Source organism: Sarcophilus harrisii, chromosome 2 (genome assembly GCF_902635505.1).
Source record: "Sarcophilus harrisii chromosome 2, mSarHar1.11, whole genome shotgun sequence".
In the NCBI taxonomy this organism is placed as follows: Eukaryota; Metazoa; Chordata; class Mammalia; order Dasyuromorphia; family Dasyuridae; genus Sarcophilus; species Sarcophilus harrisii.
In genome coordinates, this window is record NC_045427.1 from 242,936,436 (window position 1) to 242,964,176 (window position 27,741).

The following is a 27,741-nucleotide window of genomic DNA, read 5'->3' on the forward strand; positions in this document are numbered from 1 at the left end:
TCTGGGTTTTTAAGTCCAGCCTGTGTGACACATACTGTAACACATATTGGGCAATCACTTTATCTTTCAATGTCTCATGTAAATCTTTTAAGATTTAAGTTGCAAAAACAGTTGGCAATTTATATTAGTAGAGAAAATTTCCACTTTGAAAGCTACCTATACTAATAGAAATCACAGAGTTAGTCCAAAAATGGGATGGGGAGTAAAAGCAAGGAAACAATTTTTTAAAATTAAAAAAAAAAAAAAAAAAAAAAAAAGGTGGTAGGTGGTTTTAAATATATGAATATTAGTTTTCACAACCTCAATTTTTAGAATCTCCTGTAGTTTCAGTTTTTCTGTCCATTACTGCTAAAAACATATATAAAGCTTAGATTTCAAAAACTTTGAGGGGAAAAAAAAATTAACCTCCAAAAAATACTTAAAGCTAAAAAAAAAAAAAAAAAAAAAAGAACTTTCTAGAAAGTATTTTAAAACGATTCCTTAAGTTTACATATTATGGTTATAAAACTCTTTGTTCCATGTTAGGAGGAAAAAAACCCTATTCATGTTTGTAGACATACATATCGTTAATTTGTGAATAATAATGCGCATGGGAATTTGTAATCAATGCCTGGTTAAAAAAAATAATAAAATTTTGGGAAAAACAAGCTCAGCAACTTTTATCAACAACCTTTTATCTCCCAAAGATAAATTTTTCAAAACCAAACCAAACCAAACAAAACAACAACAACAACAACAACAAACCCCCCCCCACACACACACAAAATAGCATATCTTAATTATATAAGAAACTCTCTAGACTAAGGAGACTTAGGGAAAAGAGAAATTTAGAAATTAAACTCTATTCTATCTAAAAGAAGCTGTCTCTAGCCTACTGACTGACCAGAGTTCTTCACAGGTGGTAAATAAGCCCTCAGCTTCTTGTTCTTCACACTTCAGCACTGGAAAGCAGGCATTTTTCTTTCTATGAGCTAGCGGGAAAGCCAGCATTCTTCTTTAGAATCAGACTCTGGGGACCTGAAGCACAGGTTCTGACTCACCGGTCAGATGGCATTTCTTCGTCTTATATTAGCAGAGATGGAGCAGTCAAGTGTTTTACTTTTAAAATATATTTTACTTAAAGAACCACATCATTTGGGGGAATCTTTAGAAATAACATAAACACTAACTGTATTTATCCCTGGACATGATTATACAAAGAAATCATATTTGGACATGGCTTCCCAAATGAGAAAAAAACAATCCCAACCAACCAAATATGAATAAGGGTATACAAGTTTCTGCTCTTTGATTTCAGAATGTAAATCTTGAAATTGGTAAACAGGGAACCTGAATAAGTTATACAATCCCAGTTTTGTTACAACATGTTTCATAATATTGTGACATATTTTTATTGCCACCACCAACTGAATGGGGATGGTGACGGGATCTGTTTTATTAGCCTTTGTAAGGGTTTCCTGAAAAAAGTGAGGGTGTGAAATAAAAATAAATAAAGAAATAAAAAGTTGTTGTATATTGGGCAAGAAGGAGTTGGAAAAGCTGTTAAGAACCAGTGATAGGTTGGGATGTAAAGCTGAGTTGATTAGTAGTAATATACTTTTGGCAAAAACGTAGGCACTCCTAATTTCAAAAAAACAAAATCATCTGAAAATATTTAATGTGTATTTCCAGATACTTAAACCATTTTATATAAGGATTTTCACCATCTCTAAGGTCTTTTCTAACCCTCTTAGTCCACAAGCCTTCTCTATGTAATGCTATAAGCCTAATTTAGTCTTCTTTTATTTACTTACCTATGTCCTAACTTTAAACTATTTGGTGTTTGAAAAAATGAAGTGGTGTACAGAAACTAACATTTTTCCAATTCCCCTTTAACAGTCAGTCAGAGGTTAATTCACAAATAATCCTGTAAGGGATGAGCAAACTCCAACTAGTCTAATGGGATAAAAACTATTAGTCAAACAACTGAGAAGTAATTGATAGGATTTGTAAACTGTTTTGGATATTCCAATGTGGTGTTTTTTTTTTTTTTTTTTTGATCAGGAATGAATTTCTAGGAAATAGTCATTTTGAAAGAACTTACCTCAAGGGGTTTTGAAAAAGACTGTGGAGTTTGCTCATTCCTGAGTCAAATACATCAAGAAAAAAAAAAAAATGGAAAGATCTATTTAGGACAAGTCTGACGCAACAAGCTACAAACTAATATAAAACATTACCTTTATTCTTCAGCCATTCCATTGGCTCTTGTGCTTGAATAAGCTTGATTTTTTTCACTGACTTGATGATATAAAGTATGGAACTAAGCTTGTTTTGTTTTTCATTTCGTTTTCTAACCATTTCCCTAGTATTACTTAAGCTAATGATAAACATGTGTCTACTGGTGGAATACTAAGTACTTTGTGTTTAGTTCTAAGGATTATCTGTTACTTCATTTTGTGGTTCTCAACTCAAATTTTTGTTTTCATTCTTTTTCTTAAAGTAATTTTAGGGGACTATTCTTTTTGAGGATTTTAATGTTACCTTCTCACAAACGTATCAAAAAATGACTTAAGGAAATTCTTGAGCTATTAAGTGTGCCTATTATCCACCCAGAAATTCTGTGCTTACCTGGTCCCTCAAAAGGCAAGAGTTTTGATGGAATGGGATCCTTAGCACTCAGTGGAATCAAGTAGAGATCCTTGATGTGCCTGTTGTTATTAGCTACCACCCCAAAACGGCCACGACTGCTAAAATAGGAGTAGAGAGAAATATAGGCAACTTCTTCTTCTTCTGTTGCAGGATGAAAACGAATCAAGCATAGCTCCTATAATATAAGAAGTACAAGGGAAAAAATATTGACCTAGAGCAATTCTAGAAAAATTGCAAAAGAAAGTATAGTTCAAATTTTTTGACCCTTAAAGTACTATATAAAATGGAATCACTACTTTTCATATTTTGGTTTACATAATTCTATTGCTCTTAGGAGTTTACCAAGTAGGAATACTAAAACAGCTTAATCAGGTCTCGGAATTCTCACTCCTAATTCCTTCTTCCACCCCCCAAGGGAGTGGTAAAAACATCTCATATATTGCTAACATAATGACTTCTCTATGCCCCCTCTCCCCCCCAAACAGTGAAGTCATTTAACCTATACAAACTGCCACTTTTCTTTATAAGGCTATTTTTAAAAGACTGAAAACACACAAAGTCTTTGGTAGGTCTCAAAACATGAACCAAACCAGAAATAAACAAATGGGCAACATGTTTATTAACAAATATTATTTTTTGCTATTGCTGCATAGAATGGATTTCAAGTAAATACCTTTGATACAGAAGATTTGAGTTTGCCAACATAATCCCAAACAGTCTTGGGTGAGATTCTTCCACCAATGTGAATTGTATCTGGCAGATCCTAAATAAAAGTATTTTGAAAAATTAAGTGAAGTTAAAACAGAAGTACAAAAAAGTACTCAATACTTTAATTATCACAAATAACTATTCACTTTTTGGCACTAAGGCAAAGTGAAGACTGACTTAAAACTTTGTTCCATGCAAGGGATATAAACATTACATGGAGTAATAAAATGAAGAGCTTGCCATTGGATACATAGTATCCAATAATGGCACAGAGCAGGTATATACTTACTGTATTAACTAGATGGGAATAAATATGATTTCATCTTTAATGAAGATGGGCAATTCTAGTGACCAAATTCTAACTAGTGAATGAAACCATTTTTACTCCATTTTACTTCCTTGCTCATCTTAGTACATTCCCCCCCCCCACCCCCCCCCACCCCCGGGCAACTGGGGTTAAGTGACTTGTTCAGGATCACACAGCTAGGAAGTATTAAGTGTTTGAGACCACATTTGAATTCAGGTCCTCCTTACTTCAGGGCTGGTGCTATCTGTATTCACTGCGCCACCTAGCTGCCCCATTTTCATTACTTATATAGGATACCTATTTTAGGTAACCTACTTGTTACCTCAATGTAATATGGCATTCTATGACAATGCTAGCAGGTCCTACCACAGTAAGAGACCTGTGAATAGCTGAGTTAAAATGGATAAGCTTATTACCAAAAGGTTGCCATATAGAGGAAACCATTGTGACCACAACAATTGAAATCTTTTTTAGATTGTGAAAGGGTTATATTATGTACTAGTGGAAGAAATAGCCACACCAATAAAATCATGGTTCTTCAGAAGAACCAAAGAAATTATGCTGTTTTACTCAGTTAAAAGTGGTAATTTGGGTTTTTTATACTATCAATATGAACAATTCTTCATGAATAACAATCAAGTAATTGTACAGTCTTTTCTAACCTCACTGAGATAATCAAAACATCCAGACACAGGATATGCCTTAGTGACAAACTTCGCTACACTTTGCATGTTAATAAATCCTTTCCAAATGGTGCTGAGACGAGAAAGAAAGAGGGAAGTATCTCCTTCTTGAGGGGACCGAGACTCTGGGATACTGCAAAACAAAACCATAAAAAAAAAAAAAAAAAAAAAAAAAAAAGCTCAATTTAATATTTCTCCCTGGTTTTATTTGATTTTAAAAATAATTTTTGAAAAACCTAACTTACATATTGCACTCTAAGCACAAAAATCACTTTAGCTTTACTATGTTAAAAATATGCTCTCAAGTTCTAGTTTTTAATAAAATAGCACTGAATTTTAAAGAATATATAGAATTAGAGAATCTGAGTTTAAGACAGATGAAAGATCTAATTCAACCTCTTAATACAGTTCAAGAATCCTGTCTATAAGAAATTTGATAATAGTCATTCAAGTCACATTAAATACTGTCACTAAAGGAAACTCACCTTTCAAAGCAAACCATTCCACTTTGTGACTGATTTTTTAAAACAATATTCTTTTAATGAATTGAATTGTTCCCATCTAGACAGAACTTCCTAATTCTGCCTTCTATAGCTATACAAAAATAAATTTAATCCTTCCATGTAATATTGTGCTTCAAATACCTGAAAACTATTATCTTTCTCTTATTTTCTAAATTAAATATCAATTTCTCTTTAAGACATGGTTTAAAGAGCAACCTTTTTTCTTTCTTTTTTTGAGACAAGGTCTCTTTAAATGGAGCAGGCTGGATATGAGTTAGCCACTTATGAGATATCATACTACTTAGCTTTCATCAGCTCCTCATCAGACTTGTGCCAGTTTACCCATTCTTAGCCATTGTGTTTGAGGGCTAATTATGTGGATAAAAAATTGGCTTTAGCTCTATCGTAGTTCATCCAATCTAAAAGCCTTACCTTCCAGCAGCCTCAATCTACTCTACCAGTAGGGATTAAAGGTGTAAACCACCACATCTGGCTTTGACTGACTTTGAAGGTCATCGATAACCCTTTTAAAAACTATACCACTTAAAACATGTTTTCTCTATTCAATACAAAGTGCAAGACCCTAAACATTATTATGCTTCTATGAATAAAATCTGACTGGAAGACATTTTTAGGGCAGAATTTAAATTGTTGCTTTGACTGACTTATTATTTGTCTTATTGCCAAATCTTTACATTCAATACTTAGGTTAAAAAAAAAATAAACTGCGTAAGCATTAAAACTTTATGCTACCAAATTTCTAGTTTTACATTTAATTTATTAAATCACCCTTAAAATCTAAAGTATATACAAATAAACCAAATATTTAATAACACATAATTTAAAATTATATCTTTAGTACATACTTAATATTTGGTGATGGAGGAACTGATAAGTATCTTGAGTCTGGCAAAGATGATGGTTTGGCCAATATAGATTTTGGAACTGCTGTAGGTGTCAAAACAGGTTTTAGCATTTCTTGCTTTATTTCTCCAGTCAAAAGCTTGTCAGTCAGAGGGCCAGAGCTAAGACGTGTGGCTGAGGTATTGATAGCAACTGAACTGCTTAGTGCTGTTCTGGGATCTCTACCAGAAACTGTTACAGTAGTGACAACCCCAGCAGAGCAGGAGATTGGGTATGATGAACTTTCTTCTACTGAAGATGGTTCTGCATTACTATGCCCCAATGGTACAGGAAAATAATTTCTTTCTAAATTCATTTGTGAAATACTTTCAACTTCTGGTTCAGAAGGATTTTCAGCTATGACTTCAGATATCAATTCATCAGGAGGATTAGAAATAGATCCAGAACCAGAGCTGTCAAATTTTGATTTTGATTCCATTTTCTTAGTAGAAACTGATAATTTTGGTTTCTTTGGAGCTGGTTCATCTTCAGATGATGGGACCTGACCTGAAAAATGAAGAAAGATATTAACTTTTCTTACCTATCAAAATGCTAACCAAATGAAAAAAAAAATTACATGTAACAATTTTTTTTTTAAAGAAATGAAAAAGTAGTTCCAACCATCAAAATCTTACATTCATGTTTGAGTCAAGCACCAAATTTTATTTACCTGTACAAATTTTGCAATTCAAATCAAAAAGATGAGCCCGATGTTGGCTTGTTGTATCTTTCAACATACTGCTAAAAACATCAAGAAGAGGAGCACTACTTTTTTCAGGCACAGCACGTGCTAATTCTTGTTCCTAAAAAAACAAAAATATAATCCTATTTTTCTATATTTAAATATAAAAATCTAATACATATCAGGATAGCATTCTGGAACTTGAGTCCAGAAGACTTCAGAGATATTTAAGACTGAATAATTAATCTAACTTCTGTTTTAGCATCTTCATTTATAAAACAGAGAATAATATTTAGCTCCTAGGTAAGGATCAAAAGAGGTATTTGTCAAGTGTTTTACAAAGTATTATATAAAGCTTACTTTTATTATTGTTGTTGTTATAATACCATTATTTGTAAGGAATCCTGCTGTCAGATTTCTGAAATAAGTTACACTGATTCCATTGAGTTGATCAAAAGTTATACCAGAAATTTAAATTGGGACAGGTCCTACAACAAGCAAGAAAGGCTACATACATGTATAGCGCAAATGATAAGATCATGTATCTGTTATTGGAGGAACAAATGAATCAAGTTCAGACAATATAATCTATGGGGCACCAGCTGAAACACTTTCAGCTAGAGCAACTTATCAGCGTTTTCTTATGTATGAAGGGACTGTCAACTATCTACATTAGTCAAATTATGAATTCTTTAAATATAAGACAAAGATTTGATATACTTACATCTGAGTCTGACACGGGTGGTGAATCTTCCATATCTGGTATGGCTTCCTGTTTCATAGCAGATTTCTTGCTTTCACTGTGTAATTTATTTCTGGATTCTATCATCTAAAAGAAAAGTTAAATAAAAAAAAATATTGTTCACATAGCATTTTCAATTTTTTTTTAATTCTTTCAACAACTTGAAAGGTAGGGAGTGTATTATGACTTTTTCTATCTCTCTCTTTTTAATGAAGAAAGTGGATCTTAAGCTAAATGATTTACTAAAAATTACACAAGTTAATTAGCTAGCAGAGGTAGAGGTATATTCAAATCTGGATATTTTGGTTTCCAAGTTCAGTATAGTTCCCATTTTTGTACCAAAAAAACTTTCTTTCAATAATTATAGGATAAAATAATATTTAAGTACATTATACTATTCTCAGACAAAATTGTTAAGTATCTAACACGCTTTAAAGTTGTAAATTCAAACTTACAGATTTTGTTGGCTTCTCTTTCCAGGTTGACAATTCTTTAGATACAAGTTCTTCAGGTTTCATTCTCACAAGTTTTGCCAGAGAGATTTCTTCACGAAGAACACGATGGAAAAGTCCCTATAAAGAAATGCTTCATATTAATCAAATATTTGAGGCAGTATTTCAAGTACTGTACAAATATGATACTAAGATGGACAGATTTCTACCCTCAAGTACTAGTAGAAGTAAATAAATATTGAAGGCAACACTTCTTTAATAGGACAAAATAATAGATTCTTTCAGGCAGGGGTGATCAAAGAAATAGCAAATATCATTAAGGGATTTTAAGGAGAATAGGATAGGAGAATACCAAAATGGAAAGGTGTAATATGTATGCTTGGGTCCAGATTAGCTGAATCGTATGGTTCAGTAGTAGGAATTGGCTGGGACCAAGGCAAAGGCCTCAAATGCTAGACTATGGTGTTGCTTTATTAAATAGAAAATGTGAAGCTACAAAATATTTCTGTGCAGCACAAAGATCTAATTATGGTGATCCTTTAGAAAAAAAAAAAAAGGACAACTATAACATGATGTGGACAGAGGAAAATTAATGCCAGAAAAAAACTAATACCATCATGTTATTGTAAAAGGAGTAGCAATAGGAATGAAAAAGAATTGAAATGAAAGCATTTTGTCAACAATTTTATGGATATAAGAAATCCAACAAGGTTATAGAGTTACGAATAGGAGCAATGTAGATATACTGCTTCAGTGTACTACAACACCTACTACTACGTTACACTTACTGCAATTATATTTGCTTTCCTGTTTAATTAATTTGTCTGACTATTCCTTCTTGGCCTCTTTCACTAGTTTATAAAATTTTCTCTGGCCTCCAAGAGTGGCTGTTCCTGAAAAAGCTGTCATTGTTTCTCTTCCCTTTTATTCCCATATCTCTATAAAAATCATCCAGAAATATACATTATATGCTCCTAAATTCTTACCCGATTTTACAACTGTTAAAGCATCTCTACTTGGATTTGAAAGCCATGCTGTTCTCAGACTGTCCTTCATTCCCCCCAATATGCAACTTTGATCTTCCCATTAATTTCTCTATCTCATACTTCTATTACCAACACCTCAATCAGATTAAAAAATCCAGACTTTGTGTCTTCCTTTTACTCAGGTGCCAAATCTTGTTACTCCTACATCCTTCTCTGTCCTTATCATTTTCTCTCCACTCTATATCTGCACATTGCTGAGATTCACTAGCACCACACCACTGCCTAGATTATTGTAATAGTCTGTTCTGTTTTCTCTCATCTTGCCAATTTATCTTTGACAAGCTGTCGAATTAATCTTCAATATGCCTTAATCAATCTAAGTAACCATCCTCATTAAAAATTCTTCAATAGTTGCCTATTCTTCATGGCTTAAAATATCAACCAATTAGCTTGGCAATTAATACTCTTCATAATTTGATTCCAAGAAGCCTTTCTAATCTAATCTCATGTTTCAAAATTGACTTATTCCCTCCTAATTTGCCCTTTTGCCTATGCATTTCCAGACTTAAGGTTGTAGAGTTCTGTCTAAAATTCATTATTATTACATTGATTTACTGAAATTCTTTCCTTCCTGGAGGTTCAACTTAACTGCCACTCTCTCTCTGAAATATTTCCTCATATCCTCTGATAAAAATGACTAAATATATCCCAATAGTCAAGAAGCACACAAACCTGATTTTTTGGGTCCTTGAGATTAAACATGATGCTGCGATATTTACTCTTGTACCGATTATCTGTAACTTGAAATAAGTTGAACATCTCCTTTTCAATATGCAGAGCAATTTTTCCTACTTCATTTTCTGTCATGATTAAGTCATCACTATCATTGACTCTGTGACGGAATAATCAAAAGATAAAAACTACATAAAACACCAAGTTTAGCATAATTAGAATGGTTTACACTTGGGAGTTGCCAAAGATCAAGTGCCAAAAAAATTTCTATCTTCAGTTTCAATGCTAACATATGGAATGTTAAGTTTATTAAGCTGCATGGCAAGAAACTTTCATCAAATTTTAGTTATGTGTGATACATGAAACTGGTTGGAGTTTGGAGTTGAGAAAATATTTCTCTATTTCCATCTTATTAGGTAATGCAGTACAAACATATAGTTGACATTGTATATCCCCCAAAAGCAAAATAGCCCACCTTTTCCACAAAATCTCCTTTAAGGATCGTCTTATATTCTGTCGAATTTGAGAATTAGGTTGTGACTGGGAGGGACTAGCTCCTGATTTTCCTGGAGTAGATGAGGAAGCGGGACTAGCAGAAAGTGGTACTGGTTTTCTAGGCCCTCCAGCTAACGTGGAAGAAACATTTAGTTTTTTAGAAGCTGATGCTGCAGAAGCAGAAGCCAGTCCTGACTGTTTGGTATTTGAAACGCTGCCTGATGGACTGCCAGACAACCATGACTTCTTGGGGATCACACCTTTGAAGCCTCCAGGTGAATTTTTGATAGCTTGCTTAGTAACTGAAGCATTAATAAAAGGGGACTTCTTTGGGACTATATTTCTAGGCAAAGTAGAGGACTGTTTGCCAATAACAGAAGCTGAAGTTGAAGGAATGACTTTCTTTGTCACAGGAAGAGGTGTGGCCATTTTATCTTCCATCTTTTTCTCTTCTTTAATAGCTACAAAAGAAAAAGAAAAGGGGTCAAGAGTAACATCAGAAAATTGGAAGTTGTTAATTTTAAAAAATATTTTCTCTATAGTTAAGAAAAAAGTTAAAATTTATGTAATGGAGCTCAAGAAACACCAAAGACTTAACAGATTCTGGAAATATAAGGGAAAAGTTTCAAAATCAGTATTTGTTATTCATATTGCTACAGAAAGATAAGGAAAATTTCAATTGAGTATAAAATACGAAAAATTAAAAGTCATTAATTAGATGATCTGATTCCAAATAGTTATTGTATAAAAATACCAGTGAAACCTAAAATAAGGATTCTGGACCAATGCAGTCTTTTCTTTAGAAACTTCCAATTTTCTCACAGGTTCCAGAAAATTGTCATACTACTTTTACTATGGTAGTATGAAATAATTTTGTATTGTTACTATTAATTTATAAATATTTGTACAATGCTTTAAAAATGAACAATGCCAAATAGCATTAACAGCTGTAATCATGAACACAACCATTTTTTGAGGCTGTCAGAAATGATTTTTCTTTTATTCTTAGGTTGAGATGTTACTCATCTAATACACTGAGATAGAAAAATATAACCAGTAGAATCCCCAGGGAATTCTCTACTTAAAAATTTCACATTATCAGTTTATCAGAATTTAATCCAAAGACATGGACTTTAGAGAACAGCTTATTTTGAAAGGCCCTTTTACATATGGAAATTCCCAATTCCAAATTTTAATAATTTAGAAAACGTTGAGATAGGTAAAAAATACTGTCTTAAAAATTCTTACAATTCCATTTTTAAAAGGCCTTTTTACATGCTAAGATTTGACTGCTGATCATTGAGAATTTAATATACTATTTACAATATAACTTAGAAACTCATGTGCAATAGACTCCATAAGGGAATTAGTGTGTATGTAGTCTTTTTTAAAAGTCTGTATAAGAATCAAGTACTAAGGTCTCAGCTAACCTAAGGTAATATTAAAGGAATTTAAGCAAAATATCCTTTTGTCAATTTAGGTAAAAATTCCCATACAGGGTTTTGAAATTTTTCATTGGCCATCTTCCTCACAATTCAATTAGTTTAATATTGCCAAGTAGTGCTTTTTATTGATTAGAAATCTAGGGCTGAGGTTATATAGTACCTTTCAAATGCAGATAAATTATATAGGGAGGGGTTGAAGTTGATTGTGCAATAAACTAGCACTTTTAAATTTGCTAACAAAATAGCAAAATGGGGCCAGAGCTGTCCATCTGAACAAGGGTATTATAGTTTTATGGTGAAATAGCTGCTCGTAGGCCTGATATGTGAAATGAATTGGGTGACTGAATCCACACTTTCTTCATGAATATACTTAATGAGCAATTTAGCTGAAGGAAAATAGTGGGAAATTAAACAGCACCAAAGTAGAATCAGAGCTTAAACATAAATGAGTTAATAAAATTCACAGCTTCAAAGAATATCAGTTATTATACAGCACAAACTCTTCATTTTATGGACGAAGAAACACCACCCAGAGTTAAAATAGTGGGTGAAATCTGCAAGCTGATACTGTATCAGGAATCAGGCAGTGAACAAATTTTCAGTTTGGTCTCAGTTTCTTTTTGAAGCTAGGTAGGAAGATAGGAATTCTCCGTTTGTCATTTTATCCAGAAGGGAATGGGGCCTGTTTCAAGGCAAGCTGGATATTAAATACACTTGTGTAGATTAATATGGATTTTTAAAAGGGACTTAATAGATATTCCAGTTACATATCATACCTAGCCAACCTAGCACTGACATAACAAATAAAGAGTATTTAAGTGGTATATGGAACTCTTGGTGAAGAAGAGTCTTCTGTCAATATGGATCAGCACCTATTCTGTAACTTTAGTATGAACACAAAGTTGCCTGGAGGATGAGTAACTTGCTGAAGGTCACATGCCAATGGCTTAGTGGTGGGATATGATCCTAGTTCATGCTGATGCATCTTTTAACAATGTCATACTGCTTTGCTTTCTACTTTTAACAGTCTATAAGAGGATGAAGGCAGTCTTACCATAGCAGTGATGTTTCTAATTCGAAAAACTTCATTTCATATTATACCTATTTTAATATTCCAACATATTAGAATCAGGAGAGAATTCTGCAGAGCATCATATATATATAGTCTGTAAGTTTATCCAAACCTACTTTAGGGTCTAGCAAAACACTAACAAATGTGCCAGTAAGTGTACTTTCGGATACTGCCTTTTCAGTTTAAAAGGCCTTTCTTCCTATACTTAATGAATCATTAACTTAAGATTGTTTCCAGTAACCTTTAGGCTATTTTGTTTTAGGGCATTATGTTTACTTCACAATATTCTGCCCAAAGCAAGCACTTAATTCAACTGAAGTGTTTATGTCTATTTTCTGCAGAACACTGTGCTCATCCGTCTTATTAAAAATTCACATAAGACAAATACCTATATTAGAAAATGAAATGTCCATAAAAGATGGAAATTAAAATTTCTAATGATGTGGGTGGAGGGATAGATAGGTTTAAGAAAATATTTTAATACTAATACTAATAGATTTAAACACTGGGTGAGAATTCAATAGGCAGTAATTGTACTAAACATAGAAAGTGACTGCTCCTGGCCTGAACAAATTTATAAGGGTTAAATAAGTATATTTATAATACAAGTTTGAATGTGCTTAAAAGTGTATATAAGAGAGGTAGAAACAATTTAGGACATAATTTCTACCTAGAGGAGGAAACCTAATTATTATTATTTTTTTTTTGCTAAATCCATAATAGCCTATAAATATATAGAATAAGATTTGTGTGTCACAAAAGTGTCTATAAATTATTGGGGTGGCAGGCTCTTAAATCTATATTATGCTTAAGTGTAAAGCTATACCTCACATGCAATTTATCTAAAATTTTTAGATGACATCTTTTAAATTGAGTTTAGTAATTAAAGGAGTGGGTATTCATTAATAAGTTTTTCCTATCTTGACAGTGTTGTTTTCAAAAATTTTTAAATTCTTGAAAATATCATGAAAGTATATTAAATGTTCAACATACTGGAAACCAGAACCATTTAACATCACAATGTTGTAATAGTTTAATCAAACTTTTATTTGATCATTCCTTTCTCCATTTTACATACACTAATTTTAGCAATGTCATTCTGAAATACTGACATTACTTTTTCACTGTTGACTTCTATCTACCCTCATCAAATGAAAAAGTACTGTGCTACTTTAAAGTTTATTTATAAACATTTAAGTCAGTTTTTGCTCAGTGAAAGAAAACTGTACCATAATGTGGTACTACAGACTCATATTAAGAAAAACAATGAAACCTTGTAGATATCCTTTTAGAGTTAAAAAATTTAAAAGATGTTAAATGGTCATTTAGATAGAAGGGTAGGTTAGGGGAAAGAAAATGTCCATGGATAAGTTTTTATAATAAAAGTATTAAAGTATAATAAAACATTCAAATAAATCACAATACTATTGAACTTTCTTTATGAAAGTGAACAAGTCTGCCATGATTCAGATGTATTAATTTGGAATCTGCAAGTTTCATGAATAACAATTTTATAAAGAAAAAAATAAAAATTACCAACTTGATCTTATTGCCTTATTTCAATAATCAAGTAATTCAATTCATATTAACTAATGTGATAAATTTTTTGGACATGTAATTTCTGGATACTACTTCTCAAAATTGCCCCAATTCCAAAGAAATGCATGGAACTTAGAAAACAACCTTTTTTATATACTGTTAGAAAAAAGTTGATTTCCTTAGAAAAATCATTGAAAGTCCTCCACATATAAAGTTTTAAAAAACCCTAAAGAATTATCTATATTCCAATGATTTTAATTTTTGGAGGCAAGACAGGAAAATTTGGGAGCAAAAAGGAAAGATCAAGAGTCTACAAATCTGAGAATGGTTCAAGTCTGCTATTATGCTGACACTTCACTTTTTAAATCTTAACTTTCCTCATCTAGAAACTACAAGAAGGAATCTTGCAAGCTTTAATATTCCATTGCCCATTAAGATTTTTAAATATATACTTGACTTTTATAATCAGTTTATTTTCCTTTAATATGAGAAAATTACATTTGAATTAAAATGACATACTTAATATTTACATGTGCTTTGAAGTTTGCAAAGGGCTTTAAAAATATCTTATTTTGCTTTGGTAAATGCCATTTACCTCATTTTAAATATAGTTCAGGTAAAACTGAAAAAGGGAGAAATTAATGTGACATGTTCAGATGTCAGGCCAGATTTGAACTTGTCTTTTCATCCTAGCTCTAGGTCAATCACTTTAAAAGGCTTCTCAAAACTGTGAGAAGTGACAAGGTAAATGAGCTATAATGACTTTATAATACAGAAAAGTTTGCAAAATATTCGAGTCTTTTAAGGCAGTGGAAATAAGCCAATGATTCAAACATTTTACTGCCAATTTGCTCCCTAACAACTCTTTAGTAAGCACATGAGGATAAAACAAACTTAAGGACTTAAAATGTTGATGGTAATGTATTAAGATAAAAATTATTTGGATTTTTCTGTTACAATCCTACATCACCACTGAAAAATGAATATTGATTGCACAAGTTTCAATACTATACTAAGATTTGTACTAAGGATTTTAGGTCCATTTTTGTTTCAAAGTAAAAATGTATATTTTAAGATTTTAAGAATGGTTAAAATCGCCTGTTGCAGAATACTTCTGGTACTGTGCCAAATTTTAATATCAACACACATCTAAGTGGTTATGACGATTCAGAGGCAGACAAAAACCACATCAATCAAGTAATCAAGAAAAGAAAAAATCTTATTAAAGCTTTCAAGTTTCTTTTATGTTAAATTTCTAAAGCAAGACAATTTTCATTTCTACTCCAATCAAACAGGCATAAACTGAACAAATTAAGTATCAAATCCCTCCCTCTGTCCCCTAACTCATAATCAACCTTTCTTTCATAGGGTGCTATAGAAAATTCAGAATCTATTAATTTACTAAGTATACAATATTCATTAAGGTGTCCCCACCCCAAACCCCCGGTTCATCATTCTTCTATCAACGATGATTTAAGTGTAGCAATGGATCACAAAATGGAATTTCAAAATTTTCTGCCTTTATTTGTTTACTCTAAAAGCTATAGAAATCAAGACTAAAATATGGATTGAAAATCTAATGGAAATGTGGTAATTCTATTAATTTGTAGTCTTGATCCAAACCTGGCTTGAAGGTTTGATTTGCTGTTCTCTTCCCATATGGTGACCATAACTTTCCTTTAGTCAGCACTGCTCACTGGCTTCTCACCTGCCTACCTCATAGGACTGAACAAGTCAGCAGTGACTAGGTGGTGGAGAACACTGAGAACTTAAGACTTTGTCTCAGTTCAAAATGAGATCCCCTTGGGGAACACACTCCCAAGTCTTAATAACAAAGGTTCTCCTGACAATGTCAGTTAAGTGGGGAGGGAAGAATTCCAGACCCTCATCTGAGCTGTTCAATATATCAATTCCCCAACCCGGATCACTAGGTATTTTCACCCTTTAAGTAGAAATCTTCATGAATTAAAGGCTAAAATAAAAAACACCCAGTAGCCAACATTGTTGTAACTAGCTTCTCCAGAACTTAGGTTTATATGCACACATAGTACCATATTGGAAAAACTATCCAGCATGGTAGAAAACAACTAGTTTTTTATGCTGGCATAGCCTGAGAGAACTCTTCAGGCTTACCTCCTTATCAGAAGGCATCAGGACTTTAGTGAAGATGTACATGTAAGTACCTGAATGAAGCCTAACTATTTTTTAAAAGTGCTGAAGTATTTTCTCTATTAAAAGTACTATAGAACTAAGAGCATTTAGAGAATTATCAGTGATTTTTCCAAACACCAGAAGAAATACAAACTTCAGAATTAAAAATGAGCAATTTTTTTGAATACATGAAATAGTTGTAAAGAATTAAATAAAGGATTGGAAAAAAAAAAATCACACCTTAAAACACCTCAGGGATCTAATCTAACCTCTTTTGAGGCCTACTGTGTACAATTTATTTGCGTTCCAATAGGTAGCAAATCAAACTATTGAACCAAAGGCCTCTTGTCCAAATTGTGTTCTAATCTACAATTACCTGACTACATTTTGTAAAACTGGCATTCTATCAACTATTTTTAAGTGGTACTAGTATCACAAAAGGTTTAAATCGCTTGTAAAGCAGCCTTATGCTTTATTGGTGGCAAGGTGGAGAGGCAAATACACTTAATCTTAATTGAAAATAACCATATTCTATTAGTTACTACCACCATATTTGTTCAGGTCTTTAGAATCTAAACTGGTAGTTACTAACAGGAAATGTCAGATCTGTTAGAATTAGTTCTAGTAATAATGGTTTTAAACATAAAACCACTGGAGTCCTTTAACCTCTCCATTTCATAAACGGAACAGGCCTAAACTTGTCTAATAACTTGCCCCTATGGTCACAAAATTAATTGGGTAGAGCAAGGATCTTAACTCAGATGATCTACCTTCAAATCTATATCTACATATTACACATTGTATTATAAAACTACCCAAGAGAAACTTAAGGCATTAATTTCCATAATTTGTTATCGTGACTGAAGTTCTTGAGTGACCAAATCTGAAAAAGCATTAAAACTTTTTATTTCTTTGGTGAAATACCAAACCAGATGGTAAAAGTGGCAAGAGCCCTGGATAGTTTTTTTGGTGACTTTTGGGGTCACGTATGTAACCAGAAGCAATCTCTCCATACCTCAGTTTCTTCATGAGCAAATTGAGATGATTTCTAAGATCCCTTCAAGTTGAAATATTCTGTCAACTAACATCCTAAGTTTCATAATCTTAAAACCGTAAGTGGAAATAAAAAGCTAAACCAATTCCTGTACATGACAAAGCAGAATCAGTGATTTAGTTTGTGGAATATCTAAGGAAGAAACTTTACAAAAGCAAAATGGGAACTACAAACTGCAATTTTTGGTCAGAGTTTTCTACAGAGTACTGTCAAGTCTTTTTTAAGCCCCTACTCTCTGCAGTGGACTGTGCTGAGGAGCAAGTCCAATAAATACCATGTGAGATGCATTATCTCAGCCCACATTTTTCTAAATTCTAGTTTTTATTCATTGTTCTACACTTCCTTTCTCTAATTTTCTTTTTAAAATATATTTACTACCCCAATAGATTCAAGGAATACATGAATAAACATCTAAATACAGAGTAAAAAAACTGTGACAAACATTAGGGGAACTTAATCTTAATTCACTACTTTCCATTCTTTTTACAATTTTACTGTTACTTTGAAAAAAAAAATAAGCAGAATTTAGTGAAAGAACACCTCAGAGAATTTAGATATTTAAAAGCTAGTTCTATTAACCTGTGAAACCTTGGACCACTCAAGCTCCTTTGGGCCTAGGTTGCCTCAATGTGCAAAGGAAAACAGCATCTTCCTCGGAAGATTATCAATCAGCAAATATTGAGGGTCCATATGCATCTTCCTCGGAAGATTATCAATCAGGAAATATTGAGGGTCCATATATGTGCCAGAAATAATCAAATGAGATTACTTGTGTAAAGCACCCTACTTTTTTTAGTCAATCTTGTCATTACTGTGAAATGAAAGATTTAGACTAGATTTCATGCTCCTTTTCAGTTCTAAATCTTTCCTACTATGAATTCTGCTGTTACTGGAACAAATATTCCATTAATACAGGCAGTTTGAATCTATATTTTACTCCAAATACAAGATGGAAATAAAAATCTATTAATTTCATCTTCTCAATAAAGGTCCCAGATTGGTCTTCTCTTTACTTGGTTGTGTGTTTTAGAAGATTAAAGGTAAGAATACAAACTGAGTTATCTGTTTTCAATTTTTATCCAACTTTAGCATTTAAAACTACATAATTATTATATCGTTAACTGGTCATTTCAAGTAGGGCTTTTTAAATAGGTCACCTCCTCCTAGAGAAGTCTAGAAAAACCTAAATGACATCTTAATGTATATTATATATTGCTATTTAAAATGCTGTAATTTACCTTTTTTTTCTTCCTCCTGAATCCCCTTCTGGTTCATTCCTCCTCAAAGCCCCTTAACCTTCCATTTAAGTAAATGAAAGGGGCAAAAATTCAGGCTTAGAAGTTTGCTTCTAGCTTCTAAGATTTTAGAAGCTCTAATTCAGGAATATAACTGCCTTCCTGTTGATACTACTTTTAAAATATAAGTAGCCCACTTATGTAAGAAAACATGAAATACTAGTTACTAAATTTCTTCGAACTTATCAAAATGTCTTTAAAGTATTAAACTTTAAATATTCCTAATGCACACACACACACCATCTTACTTTATAAGCATAGTCCTAAAACCGGTACAGATTTCCCCCTTTCTCTTCTCATAATTTTAAAAAATAGAAATGATTTGAGGCATAAATAGGTCAAATGTGTTGATTTCAACTTGTGTTATAGTTAATGAATTAGTTATATCTTTTTCTACTCAGGATGCCAAATTTTTTCTCTTGTGTATTGTTAAAAAAAACAAAAGCCCGAAAATAAAGTCTTAAATCCTCAGAAAAATATAACCTACCAATGGAGAAAAAATTCAATTATTTTGGGGCATAAGGACCAATGAAAATCTTAAGTCTTTTAAAAATTTCCACGCCCAGCATTAAATACCCAATGTACTATACCATATCTCCCTCCTGTATTATTGCTTTTTTCCCCAATTTTAGCCAAACTAGTGCTTCACTGTTCTTTTCATGTGCGAAGATTCCTTATCTCTTGCTCCCTCACTTGCTCAAATGCACTCTTTCATTAAAATTTCCTGACCTCTTTCCCTTCCTGATAATGTGGGAAAAACCCTTGAGTTTCTAATGCTCACATATTAAGTGTGCCTATCATAGCCTATCCTAACCCCATATAAATTAGCTCATTTTTATTAATTTTTTCATGCATTCTACTACCTCAGTGCTCTACAAAGCACTTTTGTGTAGAGGGGTACCTGTTTGCTGAACAGAAAAAATGTTGATACACCTCAGAATTAATCTAGTTTTTTTTTTTTTTTTTTATCTCCCTAATTTTACAGATGAAACAAGGGCCCGAGAAGTGATTTGCTCAGCTCACATTTCTAGTGAGCTGAGTTGGAATGAGATACCAAGTCTCCTGTACTGAAGCTCAGTGTGTCTAAGATTTTTTTTTAACTACAGTATCCAAATCAATAAACCCCCATTCTAGTCAATCTCCCACTCCACACAAATAGTAAAATTACCTTTATTTTGTTGTGAACAACCAACCCAAATATATTATACAAACCAGATCCCGAATAAACCAATCAGGTTTATTTATCATGCTTGTGTTTCCACATTTTTTTTTTTTTTTTTTTAATATTGCTTTCTGGTTATTACATAAGTTTCATTATCAGTGAAACCTGTTTTGAGGGACTTACCCTCAAAGTTATTTTTTTTGTATGGAGGTTGTCCACTTAATAAGATTTCAACAGTGGAATGAATGTTCTACTTATACAGAAAGGTAATTTAATGTCCTCTAAAATGCAAGAGAGGGATTCAACACACCTTGGTTAATGGGGGACAACCAGAAATAAGAGGTACTGAAAAATCTATTTTTTCCTTATCACTTTATAGCTGGTACCTTTTTTTTTTTTTTTTTTTTTTTTTAAAGCAGCTTACATTAAAAAAAAAAATTATCTTAAGTTAAAAAGAATCTGAATATGGTATGTAAACTTTAAAAAGTTTTCAAAACAATGTAAAATGTTACCGTAGATCAGGGCTGGACAAATCCCGTGTGCCAAGTCAACCTTGGCACCTACTCTTTTTAGCGAAATCTTACCCCAACTACAGAAGCGCACTTCACTCTTCCAGCTCATGCAGATTCACTTTTACTAGCACAGCAACTTGAAAAGAAGTCCTTGGGGTAGTAGGCAGCAGCAGCAGCCAACCTATTAGGACTCCTGAGAGCCCTCTGCTAACACTGTACCTGCTCCAACTTGTGCTCCACTCCCTGTAACCACAGAGGTAGAGACTGGGCAAGAGGGAGAGCGGGGCTGGCCTCTAGCACTCCCCCCACCCCCACGTACAGGGCCCAGATGTGTTCTGGTCAGATGTGAGCAACTCACTCTTTGAACCTTTCCAGATGATTCTTTGATGCATTTCTGTAGATCTTGGGTAAATGTGGGGTCCAATGTCCTCTGTCAAACATGCAGCTTTCCCACCTACCCCCATTTTTCCTTCTTAAAAGCAAAGAAATTCATCTGGCTCCTATATTTTGAGGATAGCTCATAGATCCAAAGCAGAATTTTGGAAGGTTGTCTAAAGTTCATTTTTGTGTTAAGCAGTGTGTGTTCACCATGCCAGTGATATGAATAAGCCCAATGAAACTGGGAAAAAGAAAAAAAAAAGTAGGAAAGAAATGTGCCTTTGTAAGTTTTAAAGTTCTAAATTACTTATAGAGGGGATGTAGGCAATCAAGAATTTAAGAAAACTCTCTTCAACCCTATACCTTACAAAACAATGGAGAATAAGTGGAGAAACGAACAAAAAGGGATACACAAATATAAACCAACTTCACACAAATGAGGAAAAAAAAGACCCACATCTGCAATTTGAAAATTAGTTATCACCAAAACCCTAAACAAAAGTTAATACCCTTCAGGTTAACTGTTTAATATTGTCATTTTTTTTTTTTTAACTACATTAGTAATTTCATTAGAATATATTTAACTTCCTTTCAGATAATTCCTATCAAGGCAGATGGGTAACTTCTCTGTAAGTTTAGTCTGAGTTCCCACAGGAGCACAGTATCCTTCAGATGAGACTTGAACTGAGATCTTCCAGTTCTCTATCTACCTGCCACCCTGCTTCTGACATTTAATTTTAAAAAGGACAGCAGAATTATCAGTTTCTATTTATGGAATCATTGCTCCTCTTCACCAGAAGAATAAATTTCTCATCTATGTGCAGCCCCAGAACACATAGTTGCAGTAGCCATAACCACCCATGTTCAATAGTTTAGGAAAGCAAAGGAATTGAGAACATTTTCCAAAACCCCCAAACAAGTGCTTTCAAATGCTGACTCTTATATAATACATGCATTGAGAGCTAGTCAACTATTCAGATGGAAAATCTGTAAATAGTGAAGATATCCTGCTGGTTATTATAGAGGTGTTACTCTATACTCTCTCCCCTCTTCCCTTTTATGTATGAGATTCTACACTGAAGATGATCTAATCCATAGTTCTGTTATCGCAAACAACATACTAGACTTCAGTTTTAGTAAAAGGAGAGAAGAGTCATGGATGGTCACCAGTATATGAGGGAGGGTGGCCAGAAGGGTTTAGTAGCAGTGACACGAGTGATTTTATGTATTTTACTCCCTGGTATGGTCATGGAGGTTCATAGGGTGTAGGGCTGAAAGGGAATTTAAGAGATTATCTAGTCCAACCCCCTTTCATGTTACACTCGAGGAAAAAGTGAGGCCCAGAGGTGTGAAGGTGACTTGACCAAGATCACACAGGAAGTAGCAGAATAAGGATTCAAATCCAGATCTTCTAGCTTCAAATCCAATGCTGCCTGGAGTAACAAGAAACATAATAACCGACCTTCCCTTTCCCACCCCACCCCCTTTTTTTGCCCATTCTCCCTTTTCCATTGACCTTTTCTCAAAACTATCCTCAGTTACTTCCCCCTCCCTCTCAATTCTAATAACTGAATAATCAGTACATAATCCTTTTAAGAATTAATCCTACTGGTTATTTGACCTTTTCCTGTTCATTTATGGTAACTGAAAACAACACATGTAGGTGAGTTGTGCATCATGCCAAGTATATAACCCCCACCTCACTAAAAAATTTTTTTTGGTTAAGAGGCATGAAAGAGGGTAGAGAAACACAAATGGATCTCATCTCACATAATTTTGCATCTATTGAACTCTAGTGGTCTCTACTCTCTCTCTTATAGCCCCAATCTGTGACCGGGAATTTGTATTTTCATTCTTTTATAGGATTTTAGAATGAGGGTAACGGGGGTGGAAACAACCAACATAATGGAGAAAGAGAGCTAAGAGCTATTTTCCTTTCTATGCAGACGGCCTCCTGGTATTATAAAGTTATTAATAAAGCACAGATGAGGTTCCAAGGATTCAGATATAAAATTCCAGTAGAATCAGATGCAGTGTCAAAGTCTGTCATCAAAAAACAAGGTGATTGTGTATTGTGCTTTTATTCCCCTTTGCCTATCCTGTTTAATTTCCACAATAACTGTCCCATTGTAGAGTGATACAAGTATATACCATCTGTTGACAAAACAGATGTAAGATGCAAGTTTTAAGAATGCATTTGAATGTCATAAGCATGAACTTAATTCTTACATTCCAAAAGCTGACTAGAAAAGCAGAGGATAGAGATCCAGAAATACTTGATAACAGAAAGCTAGTTTTTTCTTAACCTTCATTACTATTTTCTATAATCCAGAAAATATACACTATTATTCACTTACCTTAATATGTATACTATAATCAGATCTTCTGTAAAATCGAGTGTTTATGTAAATAGATGTAGTATATGAATTAGACATTCAAAAATAAACCCCTCTCCTCTGCCCGGTCAGAAATAAAAAGTTAAACCTGAAAATCTTGAATAAATATAAGCAGAGTATCATCTCAGGTTATTTGCAGTAAGTTTCCAAAATGTATAAGTCATTAGGATTGTTGATTATGTGCTGCTGACATGTGCAAAAAATAAAAATAAAAATAAATTAAAAAGCTAAATGTGCTTTTAAAGATCTGTGATTTTGTTGGTTTGAGTGCTTTCTTCCCCGACACAGATCCCAACCCCTCTAGGACGTGGTAGATGGTCTGCGAGTAACTGGCTGAAAAATTCATCAGCCTATGGCCAATCTGGCGAAGAACCTCTCCGAATTTAGCTAGGCTGGTCCTTGGACAGCAGACATACAGTCCGTCCGTCGCTGGGCCCACACTCTCGAAGCCTTTCCAGCTTGGTAGGGGCTGCCAGAGCTTGCATTCCACCATTGAATGGCATAGCCTTCAAGAACTCAAGGTCACCTCCACACCACGATGAAGTGTTAGAGGACTTTTGTGGAAGAAAGCTAATAGTACAGCAAGAAAATTATTGTTGGTATTGATGAACATGGATGATGTGTTGAACCTATTAAGGCAAAATTTGCTGACATTACTATACTTACCACCTACTGAAAATAGCTTTTAAGAAGTCAATCATCAAGGACAAACATTCAGCAACCATATGTGGAAAACTATGTTTTGTGAGTAATATGTGGGTGTGAGTGTGTATGTGAGTGAGTGTTATAGGTTCACATTTTCTTTTTCTCAAAACAAGTCACAAAAGACTAGAAGCGGACTGGACCTTGAAAACTCCTTATATGTATACATGTATATGAATTATTGAAGGTGAAGAAAGTGTTTAAGAGCAGAATAAAAACACGATTAAACTTCCAAATCTTGGACAAGCCAAAACTGGGTGGCTATTTAGAATAGAACGTAAAGGATTGATGAGACAAATCCCTGTGTGATACATACATTTATATAACAGTGATGATGAAATGGCAGCAGTCTTTTCTGGCTTTACTGCATTGTAATTGTGATCGCTTGCCCAGGATGGTGTGCTGCTTTCTGAAGTGGTTTCCTTAACAAGTCCTTCATTCCTAGGTGTTGTCACCAGAGTTTTCTTTGCAATGTTTTCTTTTTTGTCAGGAGCTGGTCTCTTCTGCACAGAAGAAATTTTAATACCTGCCTGTATAATCAGTAAAATCTCAATCACTATTTGTAAAATTGCTAAAAGTCATGACATACTTCGATTTCAATTTTCTATCACAATTAACATTTTTTACTATGTTTCTGGAAGCAGTTAATTGGTTAAAACTACCACTTAATAGTATGATTTAATAACAAAAAAATGTGATTAAATACAGGAGGATAAAATGGCAGTCCTTTTGTACTCTGATCAAACCAAATCTGAAGTAGCATGTTCAACTGTGGATGGCACATTTTAACATTAACATACTGGAACAAGTCAAAGATGAAGAACTCAAAACTTTTCTAAAGGAAAATGACTAAAAATGTCAAGTTATCTGTGGAGTCACCAATGTGAGTGGATTAGAATTTCTGTTTGGTCTTAGAAGGAATTAGTAGAAGCAAAAGGCACAACGAAAGTCAGTTTTCAGCTTAATACAAGGACAAATTTCCTCAAAATGAATATGTCCAAAATTGGAATGGCTGTCTCCAGAAGTTAATGGACAGGCTAAGTGACCATTTAGAAAAGATGTGATTTGGAGATATATAGATATACACATCAATATCTATCTATCTATCTATGCAACACACCTTTTGAGAACCTTAATCTAAATCTCATGTGTTAAAGTCAAATGGTTAAACCTCACTTCTTGTAATTAAGTAAATAAATTGGAATTTAGAGGATCTTGTATAAACTAGCAACAATTTATGCCATCTCCTACCATATTGTGTATATTAATTTTCAATTCCACGAGGGATGATCAATTAGCTATGTAATATATTACAGAGTAAATTTTGCCTCCTTCCTTGCATTGCCTAGTTCTTCTCCAAGGCCATCAGTTGACTACAAGGCAGGCAGAAGAAGGAATTATTAAAATGTGGTTATTGTTTCTTATTGAGACTACTCAATAGTAGAGAGGGGAGTCAATCTATTAGCCAAAAGTTATTAAAAACTATCATATAGGTATGCTTTTCTTTTCCCTCAAAATAAAAAACCACACTTCATTTTTTTTTATTTGTCCAAAGTAGCCAGCTTACCTGAACACCAGATTTTGGAAGATTGCATTTTTCAGGTTTCAATTTTGGCTTTTCTTTTACTTTGGGTTTTGGTTCTTTGCCAGCAGACAGAAATTTCATGGTAGCTGCAGCATGTTTAAGGATACAATCGTTACTACAATATACTGAGTCAGGTTGAGCCACACTGGAACAACCAGGACCAATACATTTTGAGGCACCAGGAGTCTCAATAACCTGCAGATTGAAATGTATAATACATTTAAATATCTTAAGTAGAATTATTAAAGAACTTTGTTATAGATTTGGATTATTCTAGTTAAGTGACACTAGTAACATATAAGTACCATCATCATCATTAAACTTTTATCTTCATTTAATAACTCTCATCAAACTGAATTATTCATATTCCTAAGTATTTTCTGGTGCTCATTTTTTGCAAATACACAAAAAGTCAAAAACAAAATTACATGCCATTTCTAAATAAATTCATTTATCATCATAAAATCTCTTGTTATTTCAGCAAAATCACTCAAAAGAAACAGGTTTCTCCCATTTGATAGAGTAAACTATGCTTTGGCCCTCAAAATATAAAAATCTTGTGTGAAAATTCTTTTAAAAAAGGAAAAAAAAAGTATAATGAGCCTGACTTTTTTTTTTTTTTTTTGGTTAACACATAAACTTGTATTCTAGGTAGTTTTAACCCTTAATGGCTATGATAACTAGCTTGTTTCTGAAATTATGATAAAATATGGTCCTCTTTATTTCTAAGAGATTTAGTAATAAAGCATATTACAAGTCATAACTGCTTGAAGAGAAGTTTGGTTAGAGTGACAGCAACTGTAGCATAGCCATTTGACTATGGAGTTAATAAAAAATAAATATTAAATGAGAAATAAGCCATATTTAAACAATATAAGCTAAAGTTATCAACAACAGTTAATCAGTTTCAGGAATAAATTCCAATATTGAGGGTTTTGATAGTAAAGCCTGAAATTGATACCCTAACTCTTGATAATCCACTTTTTAAAAATCTTAAGGGAAAATACTCACAGGTTGAAATATTTTGAGCTTTTTCTTGCCACTTGGATTGGCAGCTTTTTCAATTCTACCCTTGATTCCTTGATCTTCACTGGATTTTTGCTCTATTGTTCCTATACTTGTCAGTTCTGTACCGTCAGCATTTTCATGTCTAAACTTAGCTTCCTGATGATCAGATTCTGAAGCAGTCTCATCCTGTACTTGCAAGATGGTGCAATTTGGACAGATATAATCTTCTCCATTCCTTTCCAAAAGCCTCCCACGAGCTTCAGAAATCCCTACACAATCACCATGAAACCATTCTTCACACCGATCACAGCAAATCATAAATCTGAAAATTTTTTTAAAAAAATTATCAGTTATTAAGAAACATTCAAATATGAACATCAACTTATTGGATTTAAATATTATGATGATCTAACTTGGAAGAGATCAATTGATTTTCAATAAAAAATCTTTCTATAATTGGTGGAAATTATCTATCAATATAGCTTGCTTCTCTTAATCTTGTATTACATGAATCAACTTAAAGGCAAACCCATACATTTTGCTATGCACCAAATACTTACCTGTTGTTATGAGGTTGCCGACATATGCAATATAATGCATTAGGGTCATAGACCTCACATTCAGGTTTCCGTTTCACTAACTCTTCAGGTTCTTCATCTTTGATTCCCTGAGGAACTTTCCCCTCCAATTTAATATCCTGATCTTCTTTAGATTCCTGGGGCACAGCTACTTGATCTACTGTCTCAGGTTCTTGCTTACTGGGCACCTCAGTTTCCACTGTATTACCTGCCTCAACATCAACAGTTTCTGTGGGATCCTCTTCCCGACGTTTCTTCCTTAGGCGATTTTGTATACCTTTCAGGGTCAATTCAGAAGGTTCTTGTTCCCGTTTTCTTCTAAGACGATTCTGAAGTTCTTTCAATGTCAATCCATCACTGTCACTATCAGAAGTGTCATCATCTTCATCATCATCATCATCATTTGCTCCTTTTGTAACTGCAGTGGGCTGACTCTTAGCATTTCTGCAATCAGATTTCTGAGCAGTTTTAGTTTCAGGAGTGCTTTCAACACTCCCTTCAGATGCAGTTTCTACATCTGTAACTGGACAGGAGGCTGGTTCACTTGAATCTTCCAAGGTAACAGGAACATTCTTTCTTCCTCTCCTTCTAACTGTTGTAAGAAATTCTTCTACTCTTTCTGTACGCTTGGGCTGTCGCCCACTTCGACGAAGGGAGAGGCTTTGTTGCTGCTGTTGTGGTTGCTGCTCAAGGGACTCTATTTCAGCATCACCTGCACCCTCACGTTTAGCAATGGTAGTTCTGCGAAAACCCCATGTTTTCCTAAACTCCTTACTTGTGGGTTTAATTGCTTTTGGAGCCTCATCATTGCTTGGGTCACCTTTATCATCCAAACCTAAAACAAAACAAAACAAAACAAAACAAAAAGTAAAATTATGAATTTGTTAACCTTTTAACATTATTTGTATCTGGCATGCACACTAATAAAGGGATGAAAAGAAACCTTCAGGTCATCTAATGTAATTCTCTTATTTTACAGATGAGGAAATTGAGTCTTAAACAAATGATGTATGACTTGCCTGCTAGCCATATGGTAAATGGCA

The 27,741-nt window shown here is 33.6% G+C and overlaps 1 protein-coding gene across 11 annotated transcripts in view; it reads right to left on the reverse strand.

Moving 5' to 3' along the window:
- The window catches only part of DIDO1 (death inducer-obliterator 1), a 67,004-nt gene that overhangs the window by 11,001 nt on the left and 28,262 nt on the right, over positions 1 to 27,741 (reverse strand). For 7 of the 11 annotated variants that reach the window (XM_031951741.1, XM_012539633.3, XM_031951737.1 and 4 more), the window contains 13 exons: positions 26,681 to 27,533; positions 26,124 to 26,442; positions 25,095 to 25,307; positions 23,844 to 24,057; positions 9,802 to 10,282; positions 9,327 to 9,486; positions 7,612 to 7,728; positions 7,139 to 7,243; positions 6,403 to 6,535; positions 5,696 to 6,239; positions 4,306 to 4,459; positions 3,302 to 3,391; positions 2,608 to 2,803 (listed from right to left, as the gene is read on the reverse strand). In XM_031951741.1, the coding sequence (XP_031807601.1) occupies positions 2,608 to 2,803; positions 3,302 to 3,391; positions 4,306 to 4,459; positions 5,696 to 6,239; positions 6,403 to 6,535; positions 7,139 to 7,243; positions 7,612 to 7,728; positions 9,327 to 9,486; positions 9,802 to 10,282; positions 23,844 to 24,057; positions 25,095 to 25,307; positions 26,124 to 26,442; positions 26,681 to 27,533 (3,579 nt within the window). Of the gene's footprint in view, positions 1 to 2,607; positions 2,804 to 3,301; positions 3,392 to 4,305; positions 4,460 to 5,695; positions 6,240 to 6,402; positions 6,536 to 7,138; positions 7,244 to 7,611; positions 7,729 to 9,326; positions 9,487 to 9,801; positions 10,283 to 23,463; positions 24,058 to 25,094; positions 25,308 to 26,123; positions 26,443 to 26,680; positions 27,534 to 27,741 lie in introns of those variants that run through there. The other 4 variants (XM_031951745.1, XM_031951744.1, XM_031951743.1 and 1 more) reach the window with 3 other exon arrangements.